We start from the raw sequence: 24,649 nt of genomic DNA, 5'->3' as shown, positions 1-24,649 counted from the left end.
CCAGAACTAAAGACACCACGGGGAGCTGTGCAAACTCCAAGCTTCATTTATCCATTCACTTTTCAGAGGACAGGGTGGAGAGAAGAGCTGAGTCAGCGGCTTGGAGCGTCCTCGCTTTGCTTCTAAAATCTTTTAAAGTGCCCCAAAAGGAAGAAGGGTCTAGAATCCATGGGAACAATTGCTTCATTCTAACACCACTCTACAAAGCCTAAGTAAGACCACACCTAGAGTATTGCGTCCAGTTTTGGTCGCCACACTGTAAAAAAAAAGATGTCGAGACTCTAGATAAAGTGCAGAGAAGAGCAACGAAGATGATTAGGGGACTGGAGGCTAAAACATACGACGGACGGTTGCAGGAACTGGGTATGCCTAGTGTTAATGAAAAGAAGGACTTGGGGAGACACGAGAGCAATAGGCCTTAGACTTATATACCACTTTACAGTGCTTTCCAACCCTCTCTGAGTGGTTTACAGAGTCAGCCTCTTGCCCCCAACAATCTGGGTTCTCATTTTACCCACCTGGGAAGGACGGAAGGCTGAGTCAACCATCAGCCCGGTGAGATTTGAACTGCCAAATTGCAGTCAACCGGCAATCAGCAGAAGTAGCCTGAAGTACTGCACTCTAACCACTGTGCCACCGTGGCTCGCAGTACATAGCAGTCTTCCAATACTTGATGGGCTCTCATAGAGAGGAGGGGGGCGAGCTATTTTCCACAGCACCCGAAGGGCGGATAAGGAATAATGGATGGAAACTGATCAAGGAGAGATTCAACTTAGAAATAAGGAGGAACTTTCTGACAGTGAGAGCAATTAACCCGTGGAACAGAAGTTGCCTTCAGAAGTTGTGGGAGTTTCATCACTGGAAGCTTTCAAGAAGAGACTGGAGTGCCACCTGTCAGAAATGGTGTAGGGTCTCCTGCTTGGGCGGAGGGTTGGACTAGAAGACCTCCAAGGTCCCTTTCCAACTCTGTTAATCTGTTAATTTAGCCCACAAATGTACTTGAGGGTATCAGGGGATAGCTCAGTCCTGAAGGCTCTGTCTAATGTGATTCTTAAAGAAATGGGTACACAAATAAATGTCTAAATAAATGTCACACACACAAGCACAAACACACACAATGGAATTAAACACATTCTGCTGCCGGATGAAGGATGCTCCATCACTGAAGGTTTGTTTTTTTTAGAAGAGATTGGATGGCGATTTGTCTGGAAAGATTTAGGATTGGGCTAGAAGACCTCTAAGGTCCCTTCCGACTCTGCTATTCTGTTCAGTTTGATGGCCTGTAAAAGCTCTTATCTTTAGTTTCTGGGGCATCACAATCCCCTTCAGTTGTAAAATGAGCAGCATTAGGATGTAGTCCCCCTTTATATCTTCTGAAACCAAGGCAAATATTTCTTCTACACCTGATGCTGCCACTCTTCCTCACCTATAAACACCATCTCTGGAAATTTTTGCTTCCCAGAGCAGCTGGCCGAAGAGATGCTTTGAAGTTTATACATCTCCCAAGACGGTGAGAACATGCCATGCCAGTTCGCCAAGCTTGGAGCCTAAGAAACGTTTCTCCCATTTCAGGACATTGAACAAACCTAGAGAAATTGCACTTACGATGGTCAAAATCTACTTGGCATCACGACAGCCGGAGAACTGGTTAGAGATACTAAACCAGCCTCAGAAACGCTTGGAGTTGACAGGGCTCTTAAAAACTGGAACAGCCAAGCCTGTTAAAGCTCAACCTTTTTAAATTTCCTTGCAAGACAAGTATAGTCTTGCTGGAAAAAAAGTATTTCCTAGAGATGCTTTGTTGCTGACAGATTAAGAGAAGACCCTAGCAGAAAGCCCATTACTCTCACCCGCAAGTAGAAAGTTGATAGATATAGAATAGAATAACAGAGTTGGAAGGGACCTTGAAGGTCTTCTAGTCCAACCCCCTGCCTAGGCAGGAAACCCTATACCATTTCAGACAAATGGCTATCCAACATCTTCTTAAAGACTTCCAGTGTTGGGGCATTCACAACCTCTGGAGGCAAGCTGTTCCACTGATTAATTGTTCTAACTGTCAGGAAGTTTATCCTTAGTTCCAAGTTGCTTCTCTCCTTGATTAGTTTCCACCCATTGCTTCTTGTCCTGCCTTCAGGTGCCTTGGAAAATAGTTTGACTCCCTCTTCTTTGGGGCAACCCCTGAGATATTGGAAGACTGCTATCCTGTCTCCCCTAGTCCTCCTTTCTATTAAACTAGGCATACCCAGTTCCTGCAACCGTTCTTCATATGTTTTAGTCTCCAGTCCCCTCATCCTCTTTGTTGCTCTTCTCTGCACTCTTTCTAGAGTCTCAACTATATTAAAGTTGCCAAGGTTGGACACTCCTGACCTAGAGTTTAGCGCTTTGTCCTAGAGGTGGGGAGGCGAAACAGATCATCCCAAAATTCCTGATCTCACGTTGCAACTTCCTTGTGAAAAAAGAAGAGCTCAGAGTACTTGGAGGGCGCAGCCCAGCCCCAGCATAACAAAAAATGCGTCCGAGGGGGAGAGAAGAGGAAGGCAAAGGTGGCCCTCCTGACATTGACAACAAACGCACATGAACTTTGGCGCTGAAAAAAAATATTAAGACTGCTCTTAAGGCAGGTACGCAAGTCTTGTAAAGTGTCAAGCATGTCTCGACTCAGAAGGAAGGAAACTGGACAGGTCCAAAAAACTAGACCCATCAAATCTCTTTCCGACATGACGACACCTGCAAAGCTCATCAAAACAAGTCCTAAGCAAAAGTCGGGCTTACGAGATCCAGGAACCCAATGGAGATAATGCAAAAGAGAGAGAGATGCGACGCGATTTAGAGCCTGCAAAAAAAAAAATTTTTTTTTTGAGCTGGCAGGTTGCAGAGTGCCTGGAGCAAGAATGTGGAAGTGGTTTTTTGTTTGTTTGTTTGCTATTTTACCCATTGCAATGAGGAAACCTAGATAGGGAAAAAAATATTTCTCTCGTAAATTAATGCGATATTTAGGGAGCGTTTTCACACGCCTGGCCCCCAAGAGGCATGCAGAGAACCAGGAAGAGAAGAACGCAAGCGAGGGCCATAAAGAAAGGAAAGGTGACAAGAGGTGGACAAAGGTGAAGGGATGGCGGTAAACGGCGAGATTCAGGAAAATGAGGGAAAGGGGCCTGCGTTTCCTCAGCAGGTCGGAGAGATGAACCACATTTTTCTCACTTTAGTTCTGCAGGGGTTTTCCCTCTAGCTTTTTTGATTGGCGGCTTCCAATGTTTCTCATGTTGTACTTTCCACGGGGCCCAAGAAATTATAGACTGGGGACAGGAAAATATAGCTGGTCTCCAGGTCTCGTGAGAGAGAGAAAATTAAGATGTCCCACTTGGGGTTGTGGGGGGGGGGGAAACAACCCAATGCAAGATTTGTTCGGTTTTTTGGGATATGGATTTTAATTTTTTTTTTTTAACTTTTGGGATGTATGTTTTTTAATGTTGTACGCCGCCCTGAGTCCTTTTGGAGAAGGGTGGCATATAAATCCAAACAAACAAACAAACAAACAAACAAGATTGAATATTTGGGCCCATGCAACTAACTGCAATGTTCTCAAGTAAGGTTTTTTTTTCCTGGAAGGCAGGGCCATTCAGCCCTTAGGCTTCAGTTGTTTGTTATTTGTTGTTGTGTACAGAAGAACAATCAACCCATGGAACAGAAGTTGCCTCCAGACGTTGTGTGGGAGCTTCATCACTGGAAGCTTTCAAGAAGAGACTGGAGTAGGGTATCCTGCTTGGATACCCTACTCCAGTGTTGGACTGGATGACCTTCAAGGTCCCTTCCAACTCTTATTCGGTATTCTACCTTTCTGTCCCTCTACAGTCTGATTTAATCACGGTAGCTTTTATCACTAGACGATTTCTCTTTAATCGAATCTGTATCTGACTGAAGGCCGACTAGGAAAAAGGCACAGCTCTTTGGCCTCGAAAATTGATAGAAACCTCAAATGGCTTCAAGGCAACATGTCACAAAATTTGCAGCTAGCTAGATGCAATGATGCCATCAGAGTGAGACCCTGAAGTAGAAGTCCAGGGCTGGGCTTAGAATAAGGACCCTTAAATGTAGCAGGGATGACGGGTTGAAATAATTAGATTAATATCCTTTCTGATCTGAATTGTCCCCTCTCCCTAATAACTGCTAATAAGCTCATCAAAACTGTCTGAAATCTATCAGAGGGATCTTGGAGTCCTAGTGGACAACCATTTAAATAGGAGCCAGCCGTGTGCAGCAGCTGCCAAAAAAGCCAACACAGTTCTAGGCTGCATAAACAGAGGGATAGAATCAAGATCACATGAAGTGTTAATGCTACTTTATAAGACCTTGGTAAGGCCACACTTGGGATACTGCATTTAGTTTTGGTCGCCACGATGTAGAAAAGATGCAGAGACTCCAGAAAGGGTGCAGAGAAGAGCAACAAAGAGAATTAGGGGACTGGAGGCTAAGACATATGAGGAACGCAGGAACTGGGGATGTCTAGTTTAATGGAAAGAAGGACTAGGGGAGACATGATAGCAGTGCTCCAATATCTCAGGGGCTGCCCCAAAGAAGAGGGAGTCAAACTATTCTCCAAAGCACCTGAGGGCAGGACATGAAGCAATGGGTGGAAACTAATCAAGGAGAGAAGCAACCTAAAACTAAGGAGTAAATTCTAATGACAGTTAGAACAATTAATCAGTGGAACAACCTCCCTCCAGAAGTTGTGAATGCTCCAACACTGGAAGTTTTAAACAAGATGTTGGATATCCATTTGCCTGAAGTGGTGTAGGCTTTCCTGCCTAGGCAGGGGGTTGGACTAGAAGACCTCCAAGGTCCCCTCTGACTCTATTATTCTATTGTATTCTATCTAAAAAAAAGAAATTCTACAGCCGCACCACCCACCAGATATGAATTTATAATGCCCCTTGCGAATAAAACAGAGACACGGAGGCCTAGGAACACAGCTCAAAATACGAGTGAAGTCTGTGCGTAGCATGCTGCAGGTCTGGCCTTCTTCAACAATTTTGACACGTAGCAGAGCAATGATGGAGGAATGGGCTATCAAGATCGGGGCATGTCCCAACTCGGTTCTGCAAGGCAGAGAGGGCAGAGGAAGTCACAGAGATGGTGAACAATGCCAGCGGACGATTTAAAAAATATGTTTTTTTTTTAAAAAAAAGCATCAGGCACCAAAAGAACAAGATACACTTGAAAGCCAAGAACTGGCAGCTGCTAACAGCAGGTTCAGCTTTGATGTCAAATCTCAGATCTGGATCGAGAAATTCAGCCCCACCCCGGTGAGAGTTGCCAGATACCAAAAAAAGGCGGGGGGATCATATAGCTGAACCCAGAAAGAAAGTTGGAGGAAACTCTTGACTGTGTGAAGTTTACTCAAGGATGAAGCTCTCCCTGGATACTCTTCCAAATTCCTTCTCTGCCCTGCCTGATGGACTGTTTTATGAGCAGCCGGGGAAAAGCACTTTGAGGAGAGATCTAAGCCATGGTCTACGGAGATGGTCTCCGTCCTCCCGGTCACGATTGTCCCAAAAGTGCTTTTTTGAAAAGGCAACTGTTTTTTTTTTAATTTAAAGACATTCACATCTCATCCAAGCAGCTTCTGGACCAGAATAAGAGAAAAAAAAAAGCAGACACACATACACAAAGGAAATCCAAGTTGCCTTTTGAAAAAGCACCCTGGGGACGATCTAAGCCAGTGGTTCTCAACCTGTGGGTCAGGACCCCTTTGGGGGTCGAACGACCCTTTCACAGGGGTCGCCTAAGACCATCGGGAAACACATGTTTTCGATGGTCTTAGGAACCGAGACACCAATTTTATGGTTGGGGGTCACCACAAAATGAGGAACTGTATTAAAGGGTCGCGGCATTGGGAAGGTTGAGGACCACTGATCTAAGAGCATCTCCGTGGCGTCCTGTTAAAAAGTCGCCTTCCTCCCTGATGCTGCTGAAACAGCCTTCTCCTTTCTCCACGGGGTACAGGGAATGAAACAGGAAGTCCAAGTAAAGCAAAGAAAGAGAACCATACCAAAAAAAGAAAAAAACGAGAGAAAGAGAGAGAAAGAGAGAGAGAGAGAAATATCAGCATCCACTAATGCAAAATGGCTTCTAAGGGTAGCTCACATTGCCCTCAGATATTCCCGTGGGAACATAAGCCCAGGGCTGGTTGCCATCAGGTGTTTCCAGACCAGTGAGCAGGGGGTGGGGGCTACCGTTCGGCCTCTGATCTGCTTCCTGTTCTCCGTCCAACGTTCCATCCACACCAAGGAACCGTCCATTCTTCTTCCCCCCACCAACGAGACTGCGCTTGCTGCCCAGGGCTCAGGTCTGTTGTTTTAAAGGGCAGGATGAGATCAGCACCTCTCTGATGCCGGAAACACGTCCAAGTTGGCCGTACCCTTCCCGTCTATGGACAAGGACGGAGGGATTGGAGAAGGGGAAGGAAGAGGGATGTAAGAAAGGCACCAATCCTCTGATTCACAGCCTGGGAAGAAAAGAGAAAGAGAGAGAGAGAGAGAGAAAGAGAACAAGAGTCAAAGAGGGAATGCAGCATGTCGCAAACCGCCATATTGTCCTTCTGATGTTGCCTTCAACTGGCATCCAGGTCATAAATGAGACAAGCTCAAATTGTCTTTAGGTGTGGGGGTGGCGTTAAAAGAGTATTCCTTCCCTCCCCCCCCCTTTGGCACCATCCCAAGGCAGGCTCAAGTTGTATGGCAATGTTGTGGACTGCCAACGGCCAGTAGAGCTGGTGGCAGATTCAGACAGTGAGGAGGTTGGGGAGGAACCTGGGCCAGTCCTGGAGTCTGGGGAAGGCTCTGATGAGGGCTCTGTGTCGGAGGCAGAGATGGGGCTAGGGCCGTCTGACATCAGTTGCCTTCGGAGTCAGACATCAGTGAGGCAGAAGAACAGCTGGAGCCTGTTCCCAGTGTGCGCATGTGCAGAGCTGCCAGGAGAAGGGAACAGCTAAGCAACAAGGGCCGACTCGGGAGTAAAGACACAGGTGGACAGTGAATGGCCCCTCCCATAGGGAATAAAATAGGAACGAAGGGGGAGGGGAGTTTGCAGGAGACGGTTAGTTCAATTCATTCGGGTGAAGATCTGTTCCTGACTTCTTGCCAAGGAATTGCTGCTACAGTGTGGTGACTGGGTGGACGTGGCCAACTTATAAACTATGGTGGAAACTCACTTAACAACGCTCTTGCTTAGCAACCAAAATGTTGTCTCAGAAACTCTGGAATTTGAAGCACGCAAGTCTTAAAGCTGTCAAGTTACAAGACCCTTGCACCCCTAGCCCTTTAGAAAAGAAAACCCCCAGGGGTGTTCAAAGTTGACAGCTTTAAGACTTGTGGACTTCAACTCCCAGAATTCCTCCTCTCGCTCTTCATCTTGATGATGTGCGGACTCGTGGGGGGAGGGAGCTGGAACCGTTTCTAAACGGCACTGTAGATTTGTGGAACATCTTCTATAGAAGAGGTCAGAACTGGCAGGAACCCACCCCTGGTGGGCAGGTGACAGCGTTCCACGCGCCTCCTCATAGTCATGCCAGCCACATGATCACAGTAGCGTCTTTGGACAGTGCTGGCTACCTTGGCTAAGAAACAGAGAAGAGCAGCGCCCCCTAGAGTCTGACATAGGATAGAGGAAACCTTTACCTTAACCGATCGAGTCTCAAACCCCTTGCGATGCCACATTATCTTTCAGGCTTGAACAATGGTGGACAATTTGAGAGGAAATTGGGTATTAAAAAAAATAGGGATAATTCTTTCTTGCAGGTGCCTTTTCCCCTCCTCTTTCCTTGCAAAGAACAGAAATGGAATGCAAGGCTCACTCCAGCTGTGAGCAGACAGTTGGCCTAGCAACAGGCTGTGTGTGTGTGTGTGTGTGTGTGTGTGTGTGTGTGTGTGTTAGGGACGGTCTTACGTTTATACCCTAGGGAGATCGGTAAACAGCCAGAGCAGGAAAGAGTCCTGGAGGGTCCCTCCCCCCGCCCTGCCCCAGATATTTCACCGTTGCTCGGCTGCTAGTAATCCTTGACCTAAATGCACATACCGTATGTACCAATGCGCAACGTTTAATTTGTGCGTTAAATTCTCATTCCCAAAAACTCATTTTTGGGGGAATGCCTGATAACAAAGAAAGTAACCCAGCAAATTCTTAACTTGGTTAAGAATTAACTGAAAAACCCTGTTCTGCACTTCCAAGGATTAGCTGGGTCGCGATAGCTAAAGAAACGGGGCTGGCGATCAGGCGGCTGGGGCCCAGGGAAGCCAACGAGGAGGGCGCGTGAAGGAGGAGAGCGTCCTCCGCCTTACTCTGCTGACTTCCAGAAGTGGCCGGGGTGAGAGAGGCGGCGGTTCCGCTTTGGCAGTTTCTCCAGCATCTCCATGAGTTTGGTGAAAGTGGGTCGCTCCTCCTGCTCGTAGGCCCAGCAGAAGAGGAGGATGTCCTGCGAAGAGAAGAGAAGAAAAAAGGGCTATGCGAGGAGAGAGAGAGGGAGGGAGGGAGGGAGGGAGGGAGGGAGGGAGGGAGGGAGGAAAAAGAAAGAGAGAAAGAAAAGAGAATAAGAGAGACAGAGAGAAAGAGGAAGGAAGGAAGGAAGGAAGGAAGGAAGGAAGGAAGGAAGGAAGGAAGGAAGGAAGGAAGGAAGGAAGGAAGGAAGTCCCCTCCCCCCCCATCCTACTCCTCTCCCTTCTAGTCCTGATTATGTTATCCTAGTTGGGTAATGAAATGTCTGCAAGAAAATGACCAAGCTCAGAGAGCACTAAGGACCCCATGGTCCTCCTCCTCCTCCTCCCTGCAAACTCCCCTCCCGTCTAGCACTGATAATGTTATCTAGTTGGGTAATGAAACTTCTGCAAGAAAACAACCAAGCTCAGAGAGCATCGACTCCACATTTCTCCTCCTCCTCCTCCTCTCTGTAAACCCCATTTTCTTCTAGCCCTGATGATGTTATCTAATTTGGGTAATGAAACCAAGCAAGCTCAGAGAACACCAAGGACCCCACAGCCTTCCTCCTCCTCTTCCTCTTCCTCCTCCTCCTCCTCTCTGTAAACCCCATTTCCTTCTAGCCCTGATGATGTTATCTAATTTGGGTAATGAAACCAAGCAAGCTCAGAGAACACCAAGGACCCCACAGTCTTCCTCCTCTTCTTCCTCCTCTTCCTCCTCCTCTCCCACAAACTCCCTTCTAGCCCTGATGATGTTATCTAATTTGAGTAATGAAACGTCTCCAAGAAACCAAGCATGCTCAGAGAACACCAAGGACCCCACAGCCTTCCTCCTCCTCTTCCTCCTCCTCCTCCTCCTCCCCCTCCTCCTCCTCCTCCTCCTCCTCCTCCTCCTCCTCCTCCTCCTCCTCCTCTCTGTAAACCCCATTTCCTTCTAGCCCTGATGATGTTATCTAATTTGGGTAAAGAAACCAAGCAAGCTCAGAGAACACCAAGGACCTCACAGTCTTCCTCCTCCTCCTCCTCCTCCTCCTCCCTGCAAACCTCCCTTTCTTCCAGAACTGGTGATGTCACCTAGTTGTGTAAGGTAACATCTGCCCCCACCTTAAAAAAAAAAAGCAATGATCAAGCCCAGAGAGCACCAAGGACCCCTTGCTGCTCTGGGCTTTCTTCTCCACTCCCTTACCACCACTTCACCCGAAAGTCACCTACTGAAATCTCCTTCCCCATGCCGATCTGGCTGAGGTTCGGCTTCATCCCTCGGCCCACTTGCCAAATTATTGCCTCCGCTGGTTGGGTCTTGAAGGGCCATTCCCGGGCGTACAGTTCATACCAGACGGTTCTGTGGAGGCAAAGTAGGAGACCAAGTTAACAAGCGTTGGGACTCTAGAAAGATTCCCCTCTGGCCACCAAAGCAAGGCGGTTAGAAGAGAGCAGAGAACATCCTGGCATGCCTAAAGGGTTAAGGAAGGGCCTGCTCTATCGTTTCTCTTCTGGAGAATGTGGGAAACGTTTGTTCTGGCCTAGGCTTCTCCAGAGCATGAAGCAAACTCCCGGTCCTGACAAAAACCCCTTTGATTAATTGACTGTGAATTCTGCTCGTTCACATCCAGCAAAGTCTTTCAAGGGAGGATTTACGGTCACAGACCTTATCTGGCTTGGAGAGCTGCCAGGCTGATCAGAACTTGGCAAGGAGCCTCGGAGGGTCACAAACCAATGAAGTGAACTAATGATCTCCTGCAAACTCCACTCCCCTTTCGCTCCTCTTTTATTTCCTCTGGGAGGGGCCATTCATCGTCCACCCAAGTTGACCCCTGTTCTTTAGCTGTTCCCTTCATCTGGCAACTCTGCACATGCGCACACTGGGAACAGGCTCCAGCTGTTCATCTGACTCTAAAGGCAGCTGATAACTGGCATATGGCTTTGGCCCCCTCTCTGCCTCTGACACAGAGCCCTCATCGGAGCCTTCCCCAGACTCCAGGACTGGCCCATGTTCCTCCCCAACCTCCTCACTGTCCGAATCTGTTGCCAGCTCTGCTGGCCACTGACGGGCCACAACAAAGACCGAGCATCTCTCTCTTGGAGATGAGATCTCAATTAAAATGCCGTCAAGAACTCCGGGAGTTCAGAAAAATGCTTGTTGAGTTAGCCAACATGTGGGTCAGGATCAGCTGATGTTCGCCAGATGGTTGGGCTACAGGTCCCATCAAGTCACACTGGCTGGAAAGTATGGGAGATCCAAAACATAGGGCGACTAAGAAGTCTGTTTTTTAATTAGTTAGGTTCTTGGGCTCAACTTTGGAACGCAAGAACATTCTTTTATTCCCATGGCTTACCACAATAGATGGAACAGAAAATGCCTTTTGAATGTTTTTTTCTCTCTGACATTACTACCAGCTATGGAGGTCTGCAAGCTATTGTGCATTATTCACTTTTGTGAAAGTAACCATTATCAAAACATTTTTATATTAAAAAGTTGCTTTATTTTGCTTCCTCCAAGATAAAGATTCACCAAATCCAGTGCAAATTTCTTATAAAGTGAAAAGTTGGGGAGATACATCTTATTCTAAAAGCCATCATGAGCCAAATAATCTTTAGACATCCTATCTACCCGTGATGGGATCTTAATATAATTTTTAACCGCCACAGCATTTTTCCTAGAATGATGATGAAAGATGCTAATAACCTTCTGAGTGATACCCCTGAAGCAACACGTCGTTTCATTCATCAGGATTCCCCAGGAAAAAGAGAAGGGCAATGCACCTCTCATCCAACTTTGAATCAGCCGGCAGGACCCGCTTAGAATCACGCCCTGTATTTATTTATTAATTATAGCCGCCAAACTCCGACAGCCTCCAAGATTGCAAAGGGAAATCATGCAGATCAACCTAAGAGGCAGCTGAAGGTCATGTCACAGATTGAAAAATCTCCTACCCAAGAGGTAATTCTGTGCAGAAATGATGTGAATCCCTGGCACTATTTTTTTTTTAAATCTGAGGATGGAAGGGGGGGCGTAATGAGTGCGCACAATAAAAAATGCCTCAATTAAACAGCTGCTTCTGCCAGTGAAATTAATTTTTTTTCCTCCCCTCTTTTCATGGCACCTCCAATATGTTTTTTGCATGCATGGTTAAACACCCAGCTTCCGTATTGAGTTTTGGAGAAGTTACCTTACATTCCATGCTTCGTTGATTTATTTAGCAATGATACGTAAAGCTAACTGGATTGATGGGAAAAGAGAAAGGATCATATAAAAGAGATGAATATTGATAAAAGTGGGAAGATTAGAATACAATTAAACCATGATTATAAACGTGATGTCTAAGATGGTAAACACTCTGTCCATAAAGTATGTATGTTGGAAAAAAAGAAAACAATTGTAATAAAACTTGTAAAAAAAAAAATCAGAGGAAAGTCAGGTGCTTCCTATCAGGAAAAATGTCATTTGAAACTTTTTGCTCCTTCTTGATTCTAGTTTGTGAGGTAGCGGAAGTGATATGTTTGCCATATTTCCTCTTCAGGGCCTTGCGGGTTTTTCCTGCAAACTTCTGATTGAATTTAGGAGCAGAGGAAATAGCCATTCTCAGGACTTCTGAACCAAGGAGACGATTTTGGCTCAAACCGAGCGACGTCATTTCCAGTCGTGGAGAAAAAAGGCTATTTCAGGATCCAAGAACATTTTCCTCTTCCTGGTTTTTGTTCTATTTTTCCTTTTCAAAACTGGGTTTTGCTTAGGAAAGATAGCGAGGGAGGCTTGGCCAAGTGGGGATGTAAAACTTACGTCCTTTTGAGCGTGCAGTGGACTGTAGCGTTCATAAGTGTGAATACCTCCACTGGGAGTTTGTTCATAGTTTAATTGCAACTGTATCCCAAGCTGAAATCCCTTAATAGCTTATATGGAACGGGCAATTGTTTTCTTCGTAATTATCTTAGATGGCAGGATAAATATTTAACTAGCGTCGGACACTACGAAAGGTATGAGCGCCAATGGTGTATTGCTATTCATTTTCTAGTTGTTTGTGTGTTTTGCCAAGGGAAATGTGAATCTCTTATTTGTTCACTGCTGTATTTCATTTGGAGTTGCGATTGAACTGGTAAAATGTTAAGGAAATATCAGCAGTTATCAGGTACAATGAAATAAGCCCAAATAATAGTTTTAAAATCCAGTCCATCAAAAGAAAAAAAGAGAAGAGAAGAGAAATGATCAGGAGAGGAGAGGAGAGGAGAGAGAGAGAGGAAGGGAGGGAGGGAGGGAGAGACAGAGACAGAGAGACAGACAGAGAGACAGAGAGACCAGAGAGAAAGATGCTATATATATAGAGAGAGAAATACAGAGAGAGAAAGAGAGAAAGATAGAGATACATAGATAGATGGAGAAACAGAGAGGGAGAAAGAATGAAAGAGAGAGAAAGAAAGAAGGAAGGAAGAAAGGAAAGAAAGAAAGAAAGAAGAAAAAAAGAAAGAAAGAAATTTTCTCAAAATATAAACTTCAAATTAAAAAAATTACCCAGGGGTTCTGTCTGATAAGAACGCTCTTTCTCCAATAATTACTGTTCTTTTTAAAGTCATACCAATGCTTGCATTGGATTTAATTGCTGTTTTTACCCACCAACCCCATGAAAACACATTGCCAGATAAGAACTCAGTTATAAATTAATCACTTTAGTACTCTGTTCTTGAAGTTGCCCATCTCAGTGGCTTCGAAGAAAATTAATCTGTCAGATTAAAAAAAAAAACTATTGGGCCAAGGGAAAGATTTCATCATAGGACAGGGAAACCTCTAAAAGATAATAATAAAAATGGATCCCCCCCCCTTTGCTATGAAGTGTGATAATTAATTGGGCAAGCAAAACAACAACAAAACAAACCACCAAATAAAAGGAAACTAGAACGCAGCAGGAAACAAAACTTTCATGAGCTGATGTTTAGTTTTGCACTAAGTTTAGCTGAGTTGCTCCTAATCATTTTTCTAGGTGGCTCAGTGGCTAAGACGCGGAGCTTGTCGATCAGAAAGGTCGGCAGGTCGGCAGGTCGAATCCCTAGCGCCGCATAATGGAGTGAGCTCCTGTTACTTGTCCTAGCTTCTGCTAACCTAGCAGTTTGAAAGCATGTAAAAATGCAAGTAGAAAAAAATGGTCATATTTGCCTATATATACACCTGGCATGCCCAAATATGGGAGGGAGCATACTGCCTCTCTTTTGCCTTTCAGTTCCACCCCAGGAGCTTTCCAGGCAGAAATACCATTTTTATATGGCATTTTTGCTGCCACATAGGTTTGCCATCATGATGTCCATGCGCCTTTTTTCTGGCGAGTGGGCCTTATCATCCCGCATCGTGTTTCGGCAACAGAACTGCCTCCTCCAGGACTAGTAACTTCCCACAATAAGGTATTTTAAGAGCCCCGGAGCTCATAACCTTCTGTTTCAAGCTCGGTGCCAACACGTTATCTTCATCCCAACTAATTATTAATCTTATCAAAACTCATTATTGCCTATTTTGGAATTCAACTTCGCCCCGCTTGGCATCTTCTCTTCATTACATGTTGAATAGCACTTGATTAAGAAGGCAAGGCAAGGCGTTTCTTTGTGCCGACTGCAATTGTTTTGCGGGCACGCATCTGAAAACACAGTGATTAAGGGAGAAACTTTCATCAAAGGGGCAGAGGGTATGTCCATAATCCACCGCCCAAGTTCACCGATGGGATGAAAACTTATTGGATAAGAGACGTTTCTTCCAAGACGACTTTCGAACTCGTTCATTCATTTCAGAGGTGGTATTCAGCAGGTTCTGATCAGATTTGGAGAACCGGTAGCGGAAATTCTGAATAGTTCGGAGAACTGGTAAATACCACCTCTGACTGGCCCCGCCCCCATCTACTCTCTGCTTCCCGAGTCCCAGCTGATTGGGAGGGAATGGGGATTTTGCAGTATCCTTCCCCTGGAGTAGGGAGGGAATGGGGATTTTGCAGTATCCTTCCCCTGGAGTGGGGAGGGAATGGGGATTTTGCAGTATCCTTCCCCTGGAGTGTGGAGGGAATGGGGATTTTGCAGTATCCTTCCCCTGGAGTAGGGAGGGAATGGGGATTTTGCAGTATCCTTCCCCTGGAGTGTGGAGGGAATGGGGATTTTGCAGTATCCTTCCCCTGGAGTGGGGAGGGAATGGGGATTTTGCAGTATCCTTCCCCTGGAGTGGGGAGGGAAGGGGGATTTTGCAGTATCCTTCCCCTGGAGTGTGGAGGGAATGGGGATTTTGCAGTATCCTTCCCCTGGAGTGGGGAGGGAATGGGGATTTTGCAGTATCCTTCCCCTGGAGTGGGGAGGGAATTGGGATTTTGCAGTATTCTTCCCCTGGAGTGGGGAGGGAATGGGGATTTTGCAGTATCCTTCCCCTGGAGTGGGGAGAGAATGGGGATTTTGCAGTATCCTTCCCCTGGAGTGTGGAGGGAATGGGGATTTTGCAGTATCCTTCCCCTGGAGTGGGGAGGGAATGGAGATTTTGCAGTATCCTTCCCCTGGAGTGGGGAGGGAATGGAGATTTTGCAGTATCCTTCCCCTGGAGTGGGAGGGAATGGAGATTTTGCAGTATCCTTCCCCTGGAGTGGGGAGGGAATGGGGATTTTGCAGTATCCTTCCCCTGGAGTGGGGAGGGAATGGGGATTTTGCAGTATCCTTCCCCTGGAGTGGGGAGGGAATGGGGATTTTGCAGTATCCTTCCCCTGGAGTGGGGAGGGAATTGGGATTTTGCAGTATCCTTCCCTTGGAGTGGGGAGGGAATGGGGATTTTGCAGTATCCTTCCCTTGGAGTGGGGAGGGATTGGGGATTTTGCAGTATCCTTTCCCTGGAGAGGGGAAGGAATGTGGATTTTACAGTATCCTTCCCCTGTCATGCTCACCAAGCCACGCCCACACAACCGGTAATAAAAAAAATTTGAATCCCACCACTGATCCATTCCCCTCTCCCCTTCCACCCAATAATGACATTTACCCAAAAGCAAAGACATCTGAATGCTTGGAGAAAGGTAATTTGTCTTCTTCCGTTTCCGGTGACAGCTGGTGGATGATCTCTGGTGCCAAGTGGCACAGCCAGCCATTTTGGATCCGGAGTTTGTTCTCTCTCCTGCAGGACAAGAGAAGAGCCAATTAGTAGAGCCTCCGCTTGCCTTTGGCTCTGTCACGTCTGAATCAAACACAAAGAAGTTGTATTGATTTCTCTCGCTGTTCCTCCAGAACCCGTGCTGAGCTGGCTGCTTTCTCGTGTGTCCCCCCCCCCCCCCACTCTCTTCTTCAGCGACAGTTGGACTTACGAGAATGGAAACTTCCGACTTTTGCTCATTCGGAACCTGCTGCTATTGTGACCTGATTGAATGAAAATGAGCTCATGAAAGCAATTGGAGTTTCTTTGGCCTTGGAGATCTGAATTGGCAAAACGAAGATAAGGCTGTGGCTTCTCACCATCTTACCATCCTATCACTGAAAGTGACTCTTCCCTTGTTGAAGCATCTACTCCTCATGGTTGAAATTTAGGTATTGACCATAGTCTACAGAGGCTTAAAGGTAAAGGTTCCCCTCGCACATAGGTGCCAGTCGTTCCCGACTCTAGGGGGCGGTGCTCATCTCCGTTTCAAAGCCGAAGAGCCAGCGCTGTCCGAAGACGTCTCCGTGGTCATGTGGCCGGCATGACTCAACGCCCAAGGCATACAGAACGCTATTCCCTTCCCACCAAAGGTGGTCCCTATTTTTCTACTTGCATTTTTGATCCACTGATTTAGATTTGAACTGGGTGGATCCTGGAACAATTTGTATCTGGATCAGCGCAGACCAAGATCCACCGGAATAAGAACAGATTCCATCTTCACACTTTCCTTAGATCAGTCCCTTCCCGCATCCTGTTCCTAAACAACCTCTCCTGAGCTTATCTCAAGGGGGGGGGGGATGAATGGGTCCTTTTGTGAACTCCCCAAATCTGTAAAATATATATATCTCCACAGATTTTTCCAGAAAAGGTTGATCAACATACGCAAGCAGATGCTTTGCGGAAAGAGAAACGTTCACACCAGTTCCCCCCCCCCCCCCGGGGGAAGAAATGAGTAGAAAAGACAGAAATGAAAGTAGAGAATGAGCCAGCATACCCAAGTCCCCAGGAAAAAAAAACCAGCTAATCAGAGAGGAGAGAAAGAAGCAAAATGAATCTACACAAAACTGTGTTAAAGGTTTGTGGCCAGATGTGTTTCAGACCACCTGCTGTGCTTCAATAGGCCCAATTCAAAGTCTTGATGAGGAAACCACCTTCATTGGCGCATCTCGGTTTCTGGGCCCCCGAAAACTAACCTACTTCACGGGACTGAAGAGAGAGAGAGAGAGAGAGAGAGAGAGAGAGAGGGAGGGAGGGAGGGAGGGAGGGAGGGAGGGAGAGAGAGGGAGAGAGGGAGAGAGGGAGAGAGGGAGAGAGGGAGAGGGAGAGAGAGAGAGAGAGAGAGAGAGAGAGAGAGAGAGAGATGGAGTTAGACAGCTGTTCTGAATCCTTGGAAGAGAAGGAGGATAAAGGCGAAGTAAATAATTATGGTTTGGGACTGGATGAATCTCTGGGTTAGGATGGGAAGGCTCCCTCCTCCCCAGAATAAAATACTCCCCAGAATAGTAGAAGAGGCAGAGTAGAATATTTTCCCCTAAAGGAGAAGAGGAAGAAAGAACTCCTCAACAAAGGAGTTGAAAGTCTATAGGAAAACAGCCTCAAGGTATAGAAACCTGGAGAGGTTAGGCTTTGTGAATGGATATATTTGGTAAAGCCAGGCTGCTCTATTCATAAACAAAGGGCAGCCAGAAACTCCCAATAAGCAGCACAAAAGGCAGGGAGCGGAAACTGACAAGATTAGCCCAGACAAACAAAAGACCTAGGACTGTGATGGCGAACCTGTGGCGCCAGAGTGGCATGCGGAGCCATGTCACCTGGCAGGTGTGGCGTTGCCCAGTCCTCTTCTGGGTTTCTGATGCGCCTGCGCATGTGATAATCCGCTGGCCTTTGTGCGTGCGGTAGTGTCGGAAACCGGAAGGGCTGGTCTTTCATTTTTGGGCATTAATTCTTCCACCACTAATCGCTACCACCACCTAGCAAAGCTTGTTTTTCAGTCATCCCCCCCCCCCAAAGATTCCTGTTATGGCCGCAGCAGATTCAGACTGTGAGGAGGTTGGGGAGGAAGATGGGCCAGTTCCGGAGTCTGGGGAAGTCTCTGATGAGGGCTCTGTGTCAGAGGCAGAGATAGGACCAGAGCCGTATGCCAGTTATCAGCTGCCTTCGGAGTCAGACATCAGTGAGGCAGAAGAACAGCTGGAGCCTGTTCCCAGTGTGTGCAAGCGCAGAGTTGCCAAAGGAAGGGAACAGCTAAAGAACAGGGGTCGACTTGGGAGTAAGGCCACAGGTGGACGATGAATGGCCCCTCCCAGAGGAAATAAAAGAGGAGCGACTGGGGAGTGGAGTTTGCAGGAGGCCATTAGTTCAGTTCATTCGGGTGAAGATCTGTTCCTGACTTCTTGCCAAGGAATTGCTGCTATAGCATGGCGTTTGGAAGATATCGGCCTGGCAGCTCTCCAAGCCTGATAAAAGGTCTGTGGTTGTGAAATCTCATGAAAGACTGTTTTCCGGGACTTTGCTGGAGAGGAATTCCCTTTAACCTCAATAAAAGAGGTTTCATTGGGATGAGCTGTCGGCTTCCTGCTTTTGGGAAGCCTAGGTCAGAATAGATCCGAAACACCACAACTAATTGGCGCTTCTGCTTCTTGGGGGGGGGAGCGGGGGGGGAGGAAACCAGCAATTTTCTCTGTGGACTAAGAACAAATAAACAGAAAGATGCCATCTGATTGGACTCAGGCAGAGGCCGAGAATCACAATGCACAAATCACACAGGGGGTCCCTGCCTTCTGTAGCCTGTGCTGTGCCTGACTCATCAGAGGAGAAAGGGGGTAGCGTAGGGGGGGAGTGGGCAGGGGAGGGGGAAGACAGATGTTTGCAGATTTGCGCTCTGCAACTCCTCCCTCCCTCCCTCCCTGAGTCATGATAGCAATAGCACCTGGACTTATAGACTGCTTCACAGGGCTTTACGGCCCTCTCTAAGCGGTTTACAGAGTCAGCCTCTTGCTCCCCAACAATCTGGGCCCTCCTTTTACCCACCTCGGAAGGAAGGAAGGCTGACTCAGCTGGAAGGAAGGAAGGAAGGAAGGAAGGAAGGAAGGAAGGAAGGAAGGAAGGAAGGAAGGAAGGACGGACAATAGCAATAGCACATAGACCTATATACTGGTTCACAGGGCTTTCTGGCCCTCTCTAAGCGGTTTACAGAGTCAGCCTCTTGCCCCCCAATGATCTGGGTCCTCCTTTTACCCATCTCGGAAGGATGGAAGGCTGAGTCAATCTTGAGCCGGTCAGAATCGAACAGCTGGCAGCGTGCAGTCAAAGAGAATTAGCCTGCAGTGCCGCGTTCTAACCACTGTGCCACCCTGATGCCCATCTGCCAGGTGAAGTTGAAGGACCAACCTAGCCCGACAGAAGGGCCACCCTGGGTAGACACGGAAATTGACGGTTTGAAATTCAATGTTTTCTCAGCGGAAGGCGATCCTCACTCTGAGTCAGTGTGGCTGAAACCAAGTGTATGGAAAGCAATCAACCAGAAGAAGACAATGCCAGCCACTGTAGGTGAAATCCCTCCCTCCCTTTCTACACCCTCCCTCTCCATTTTTCTTCCTTCCTTCCTCCCTCCCTCCCTCTCCATCTTCCTCCCTCCCTCTCTCTCCCTCTTCCCTTCTTTCTTCCTTCCCTTCCTCCCTCCCTCTCCATCTTCCTCCCTCCCTCCCTCTTCCCTTTTTTTCCTTCCTTCCTTCCTTTCCTCCCTCCCTCTCTCTCCATCTTCCTTCCTTCCTTCCTTCCTTCCTTTCTTTCTTGCTTTCTTTCTTTCTCTTTCTTTCTTTCTTCCTTCTGTCCCTTCCTCCCACCCTCTCCATTTTCATCCGCCCTCCCTCACTTTCCACTCCCTCCCTCTCCATCTTCCTCCCTCCCTCCCCTTCCTCCTCCACCCCTCCCCTTCTTCCTCCCACCTTCTCCATCTTTCTTTCTTTCCTTCCTTCCTTCCTTCCTCCCTCCCCATCTCCCTCCCTCCCTCCCTCTCCCTCTTCTTCTTTTTTCCTTCCTCCCTCCCTCTCTCCATCTTCCCTTCTTTCTTTCTTCCTTCCCTTCCTCCCACCCTCTCCATTTTCATCCCCCCTCCCTCACTTTCCACTCCCTCTCTCTCCATCTTCCTCCCTCCCTCCCTTTCTTCCTCCACCCCTCCCCTTCTTCCTCCCACCTTCTCCATCTTTCTTTCTTTCTTTCTTTCTTTCTTTCTTTCTTTCTTTCTTTCTTTCTTTCTTTCTTTCTTTCTTTCTTTCTTTCTTTCCTCCCTCCCTCCCTCCCTCCCTCCCTCCCTGTTATTTTGGGAGTTGTTAGTGGTTTTCCTTCTAATTAGTAATATGCAACCCAGATTCATTGGGAAATTGGGGCTAAATTGATTGGTACCACTTCTTGGGCGACTGAGCAGAAGAATCAGAGGGCCACTCAAACCCCAGACTCCCGGCATCTCCCGTACATCCAGCATGAAACGAATCCAATCGTGAGCATCTCATTGGGAATCCGGAGCTAGCTTTGAGGCTGGTTGCAACGTGCGGGAGGAGAGAAGAGCGTGTAAAAAAAAAAAAGACGGAAGGGAAGCTCATCCATCTCCTGGAATGACAGGTGTGCCTTCCTTACCTGGATGCTGCATTCAAAGCAGGGTGGATCAGCAGTGTGGAGGGCAGAGCTTATACACCTGCCTGTCAGGTGCAAGGAACCAGAACAATTCCATGAGCAGGTCAAAGTGGTTTCTTTATCGCTCTTCTTCTCTTACAAGGATCTCACCAGACTAACAGGCAGATAAAGCCCATCAAAAGACTGGCCTCTGTCACCTCCTTCCGTGGAGTGACTCCAAGCTAGACTGGCCCCCCCACTCTACTCTTACTTATGTGCCACGGTGGCGCGGTGGTTAGAGTGCAGTACTACAAGCTATTTCGGCTGACTGCCGGCTGCCTGCAATTTGGCAGTTTGAATCTCACCAGGCTCAAGGTCGACTCAGCCTTCCATCCTTCCGAGGGGGGGTAAAATGAGGGCCCAGATTGTTGGGGGTCAAGAGGCTGACTCTGTAAACCGCTTAGAGAGGGCTGTAAAAGCACTGTAAAGCGGTATATAAGTCTAAGTGCTATCGCTATTGCCCTTCCTTCCTTCCTTCCTTCCTTCCTTCCTTCTTTCTTTCTTTGGTGGTGCAGTGGTTAGAATGCAGTATTGCAGGCTAATTCTGCCCACTGTCAGCAATTCGATCCTGACTGGCTCAAGGTTGACTCAGCCTTCCATCCTTCCAAGGTGGATAAAATGAGGACCCAGATGGTTGGGGGGTCAAGAAGCTGACTTTGTAAACCACTTAAGAGAGGGCTGGGAAATAGGGAATGGAATGGAACAGAACAGAACAAGAATAAGAGTTGAAAGGGACTTTGGAGGTCTTCTAGTCCAACCCCATGCTCAGGCAGGAAACCCCACACCATTTCAGACAAATGGTTATCCAATCTCTTCTTAGAAACTTCCAGTATAGTATAGTATTTATTGTCATTGTACAAAATAAATACAACGAAATTGGTTGGAGCCTTTACAATTTCTGGAGGCAAGTCGTTCATTTATGGTGCATTCTCACAATCCGTGATCCCAGAACAGCCAGGGAAAACTTTTTATAACTTTGAAAAACTTTGGACAAAATGAGTTTTTTTTTTCTTCCTCCCTCTCGGTCCCCTTTCCATATGATTTTTTTTTTTTGACCACGTATTTAAAGTTAGAAACTCCTCAGTTCTAATATCTGGAAGCCTCTCTCGTACCAAACAGCAGGATCAAATTGCTTTAAATAAATAACTAATTATACGATAAACCTGGAGAGGGTATAAATAGACCATCATTTTTTTTGTGGGGGGGGGGGGGAAGCGGAATAAGAAATATTAAACCTACACAGAGTACAGTTAACCACTTCGACCTGACAATTGATACACCTCAGAGAAGGAGGGGGACAGAAAGAAAGAGAAAAATAAGCAGGCCATTATCTCTTTTTTAAATCCAAGTGCCTTTGACACACCATAATTACGGAAAGATTAAAATGTGTGATTTATCTCACAGGCGGCTTTGCAATAAAGCAATAATTAACTGCAAGGAAACTCTGCACAATAGAGCTGGGGTTTAATTCCATTCCTTTTTCTTTTCTTTCTTTTCTTTTCTGTTTTTTTTTTTTCATTTGGGAAAGAACCTGCAAGTACAACGTTACATCTAAATTGGAGACCGCAGGCGATGAAATTCGCCTAAAAAAACACCCTGTTCTTGAAACAAATTAATTAAATTCCTAGGGAGAAAGATTGAACGCGGGAAGCGAGAAGAAAGGGAGCCCCCTGCTTGGGAAGGGTCTTGATGACATTGTGTATGATGTCACAAACGATTTTAGGTCATCAGATGTTTCGTGAAATTTGCCGGATTTCAATTCCATGGGAGTCATGCCCTAGAGCAGGGGTCTCAAACTCGAGGCCCGCGGGCCAAACCCGGCCTGTGGGGTGCACCAGGTGTCAGGCCTGCAGTCATATTCCTTTTAGGATCTTTGGCCTGCCACACACTCTATTATTTTACTATGCTGTTTCATTAGTGGGGTAATTGGGAGGAGGAATAGTAAGTAGAATGCTATGTAGCTAAAACAAAATTCCTTTCTGGAAGCCCAAGGTCACCCTTTGTCTCCGCACCTCTGCACCTGACTGGAACTAGATGGGTGGAAATGCCAGCGTGGCAGAGGAAGATTGGACCGTGTGATGAACTTGTGGGTGCGGGGACAAGATCATGAACTTTCAACTGGGTGGGGAAAACCCAGGAAGCTTTCAGATTCGGGTTTTCCACAGATTGTACCAACATGTCTCTCTTATTAAAATGGAACTTTGATGAAAGCTCTGCCTTGGACTCTGATTTAATTCTGGATGATACTTGGAATGCTGACACCAGGGGCCAGGCTCAAAATATCAAAGGACTGGACCATGGCAGGTCTGCCAGCCAAAACAGGCCATGCCGAGAACTCGCGAGGCCCCCGCATGCCCTGCACTTACCTCGCATCCAAAAGAAGCCAGGTGGAGACTCCTGGGAGGGGCGTGGTGGGCGTGGCCAGCCAGAGTTGGGATTTGGAAGTTCTCCAAACTGGCCATATGATGTTAGCTATGGGTTCTCCCGAACCTGGGTGAACCCATAGATGCTCACCCCTGATAGTGAGGATGTTCTCCTACGTACCTGCCCATTTGCAGAACTCCAGATATAGTGAAGAGGCCAAAATCCGTGATCACCACTTTCCCGTTGTCATAGAAGATATTCTTAGATTTGAGATCTTTGTGGAGAATTCCCTTCGCATGCAGGTAGCCCATTCCCTGTAAAGAAAGGGAACGGAGTGAAGAGTTGCAGAAAGGCTTCTGTGACATTTTAAAACAATTCTTAGATTTATACGCCACACCTCCCCCAAAAACCTAAGATGTTTTTGGGATCCATGTTAGATGTTGGTTGATCTGGAACAGGGGTCTCCAAACTTGGCAACTTTAAGCCTAGAGGAGGAGGAGGAGGAGGAGAAGAGGAGGGGGATGAGGAAGAAGGAGGAGGAGGAGGTTTCACATAAGAGAACAGAAAGAGGAAAGGAGAATTCTGCTCATATTGGAGGAGGAGGAAGAGGAGAAGAAGAAGAAGAGGAGGAGGAGAGGAGGAGTAGTAGTAGTAGAAAAATAGGAAGAAGAAGAAGAAGAAGAAGAAGAAGAAGAAGAAGAAGAAGAAGAAGAAGAAGAAGAAGAAGAAGAAGAAGAAGAAGAAGAAGAAGAAGTTGTTTTCATAATAGAGAACAGAAAGAGGAAATGAGAATTCTGCTCATATTGGAGGAGGAGGAGGAGGACGAGGAGGAGGAGATGAGGAGGAGGAGAAGAGAAGAAGAAGAAGAAGAAGAAGAAGAAGAAGAAGAAGAAGAAGAAGAAGAAGAAGAAGAAGAAGAAGAAGAAGAAGAAGAAGAAGAAGAAGAAGAAGAAGAAGAAGACCCTGAAGTGCTTGCAGCAGTGACGGGTGACGATTATAAAGATCCCTTGGAGTTTGGTGAGTTGAGAACTCATCACTCAGGGAAACTGTCCAGTGCTCAGAACGTAAAGATGGATCGCTCTCCACTCAACTGCCCCCAACTGCAATCTCAAATCCACCCAATGGCTTGCCGGCAACGCTGACGTTGATGGTTTAGAAACGTAATGGATGTGGAGACAGGGTGATTTGTCACGACCCTTTCTCCTCTATAAAAAGGTCGGCCCTCACACACACACGCTGCCATCGCAGGCCCTCCCGGCCGTTGGTCTTGTGGAAGAAAGAGACATGTCTAGAGAGAATGTGAGTCATGGGCGTCTTAGCTAAACTGGCTAGCTTTGTCTCTCCTCCAGGCATTCATCAAGGAATTTATAGGAACGTCCAAACAGATGCTGCCCAGGGCCGATGAGCCATTGGTAGCAACCGTGTTTGGGGCAGAAGGTCAGAGAACCTGGCTCACCATAAATAGAGACATGACTCATAGGATTTATCCCAAGGAGTAGCCTTCCAGGCCTAATCTTAGGGCAAGTCTTTTGGGGAGAAGGGGCAGAGAATCGCACCGCTATTTCCAGCTTCCGTCTGAAATTGTCCGATGACAGCATGGCTTGATCTTATTTCCAACGTGCTCCATCTCTATTGGAGCAGCCTCTGTGAATTGCAGTTGTTTTGTTTACTAGGCCTTCATAACTTTATAACCGGAGTGGATTATCTGCAGGCTGACTCTGCCCACTGTCGGGTGTTCGATCCTGACCGGCTCAAGGTTGACTCGGCCTTCCATCCTTCCGAGGTTGGTAAAACGAGGACCCAGATTGTTGGGGGCAAGAGGCTGTAACTCTGTAAATCGCTTAGAGAGGGCTGTAAAGCATTGTGAAGTGGTCTATAAGTCTATTGGCCTTCCTTCCTTCCCTCCCTCCTTTCCATGGTTAGAATGCAGTATTGCAGGCTAACTCTGCTCGCTGCCAGGAGTTCGATCCTGACCGGCTCAAGGTTGACTCATCATCCCATCCTTCCG

General features: G+C 47.0%; 1 protein-coding gene across 1 annotated transcript in view; it reads right to left on the bottom strand.

The window, feature by feature from the left end:
- Nucleotides 1-8,332: 8,332 nt before the first annotated feature.
- The window catches only part of KSR2 (kinase suppressor of ras 2), a gene marked incomplete at its 3' end in the record, with an annotated part of 130,036 nt that continues 113,719 nt past the window's right edge, over nucleotides 8,333-24,649 (bottom strand). The window contains exons 16-19 of the mRNA XM_081966893.1: nucleotides 22,822-22,955; nucleotides 15,457-15,588; nucleotides 9,684-9,813; nucleotides 8,333-8,470 (exon numbers count right to left, since the gene is read on the bottom strand). Of these exons, the coding sequence (XP_081823019.1) occupies nucleotides 8,333-8,470; nucleotides 9,684-9,813; nucleotides 15,457-15,588; nucleotides 22,822-22,955 (534 nt within the window). The remainder of the gene's footprint in view (nucleotides 8,471-9,683; nucleotides 9,814-15,456; nucleotides 15,589-22,821; nucleotides 22,956-24,649) is intronic.

Source organism: Natrix helvetica (genome assembly GCF_964273705.1).
Source record: "Natrix helvetica genome assembly, chromosome: 14".
In the NCBI taxonomy this organism is placed as follows: Eukaryota; Metazoa; Chordata; class Lepidosauria; order Squamata; family Natricidae; genus Natrix; species Natrix helvetica.
The sequence above is the reverse complement of the archived record's forward strand: the minus strand, read 5'-3'. Positions and strand labels throughout refer to the sequence as shown.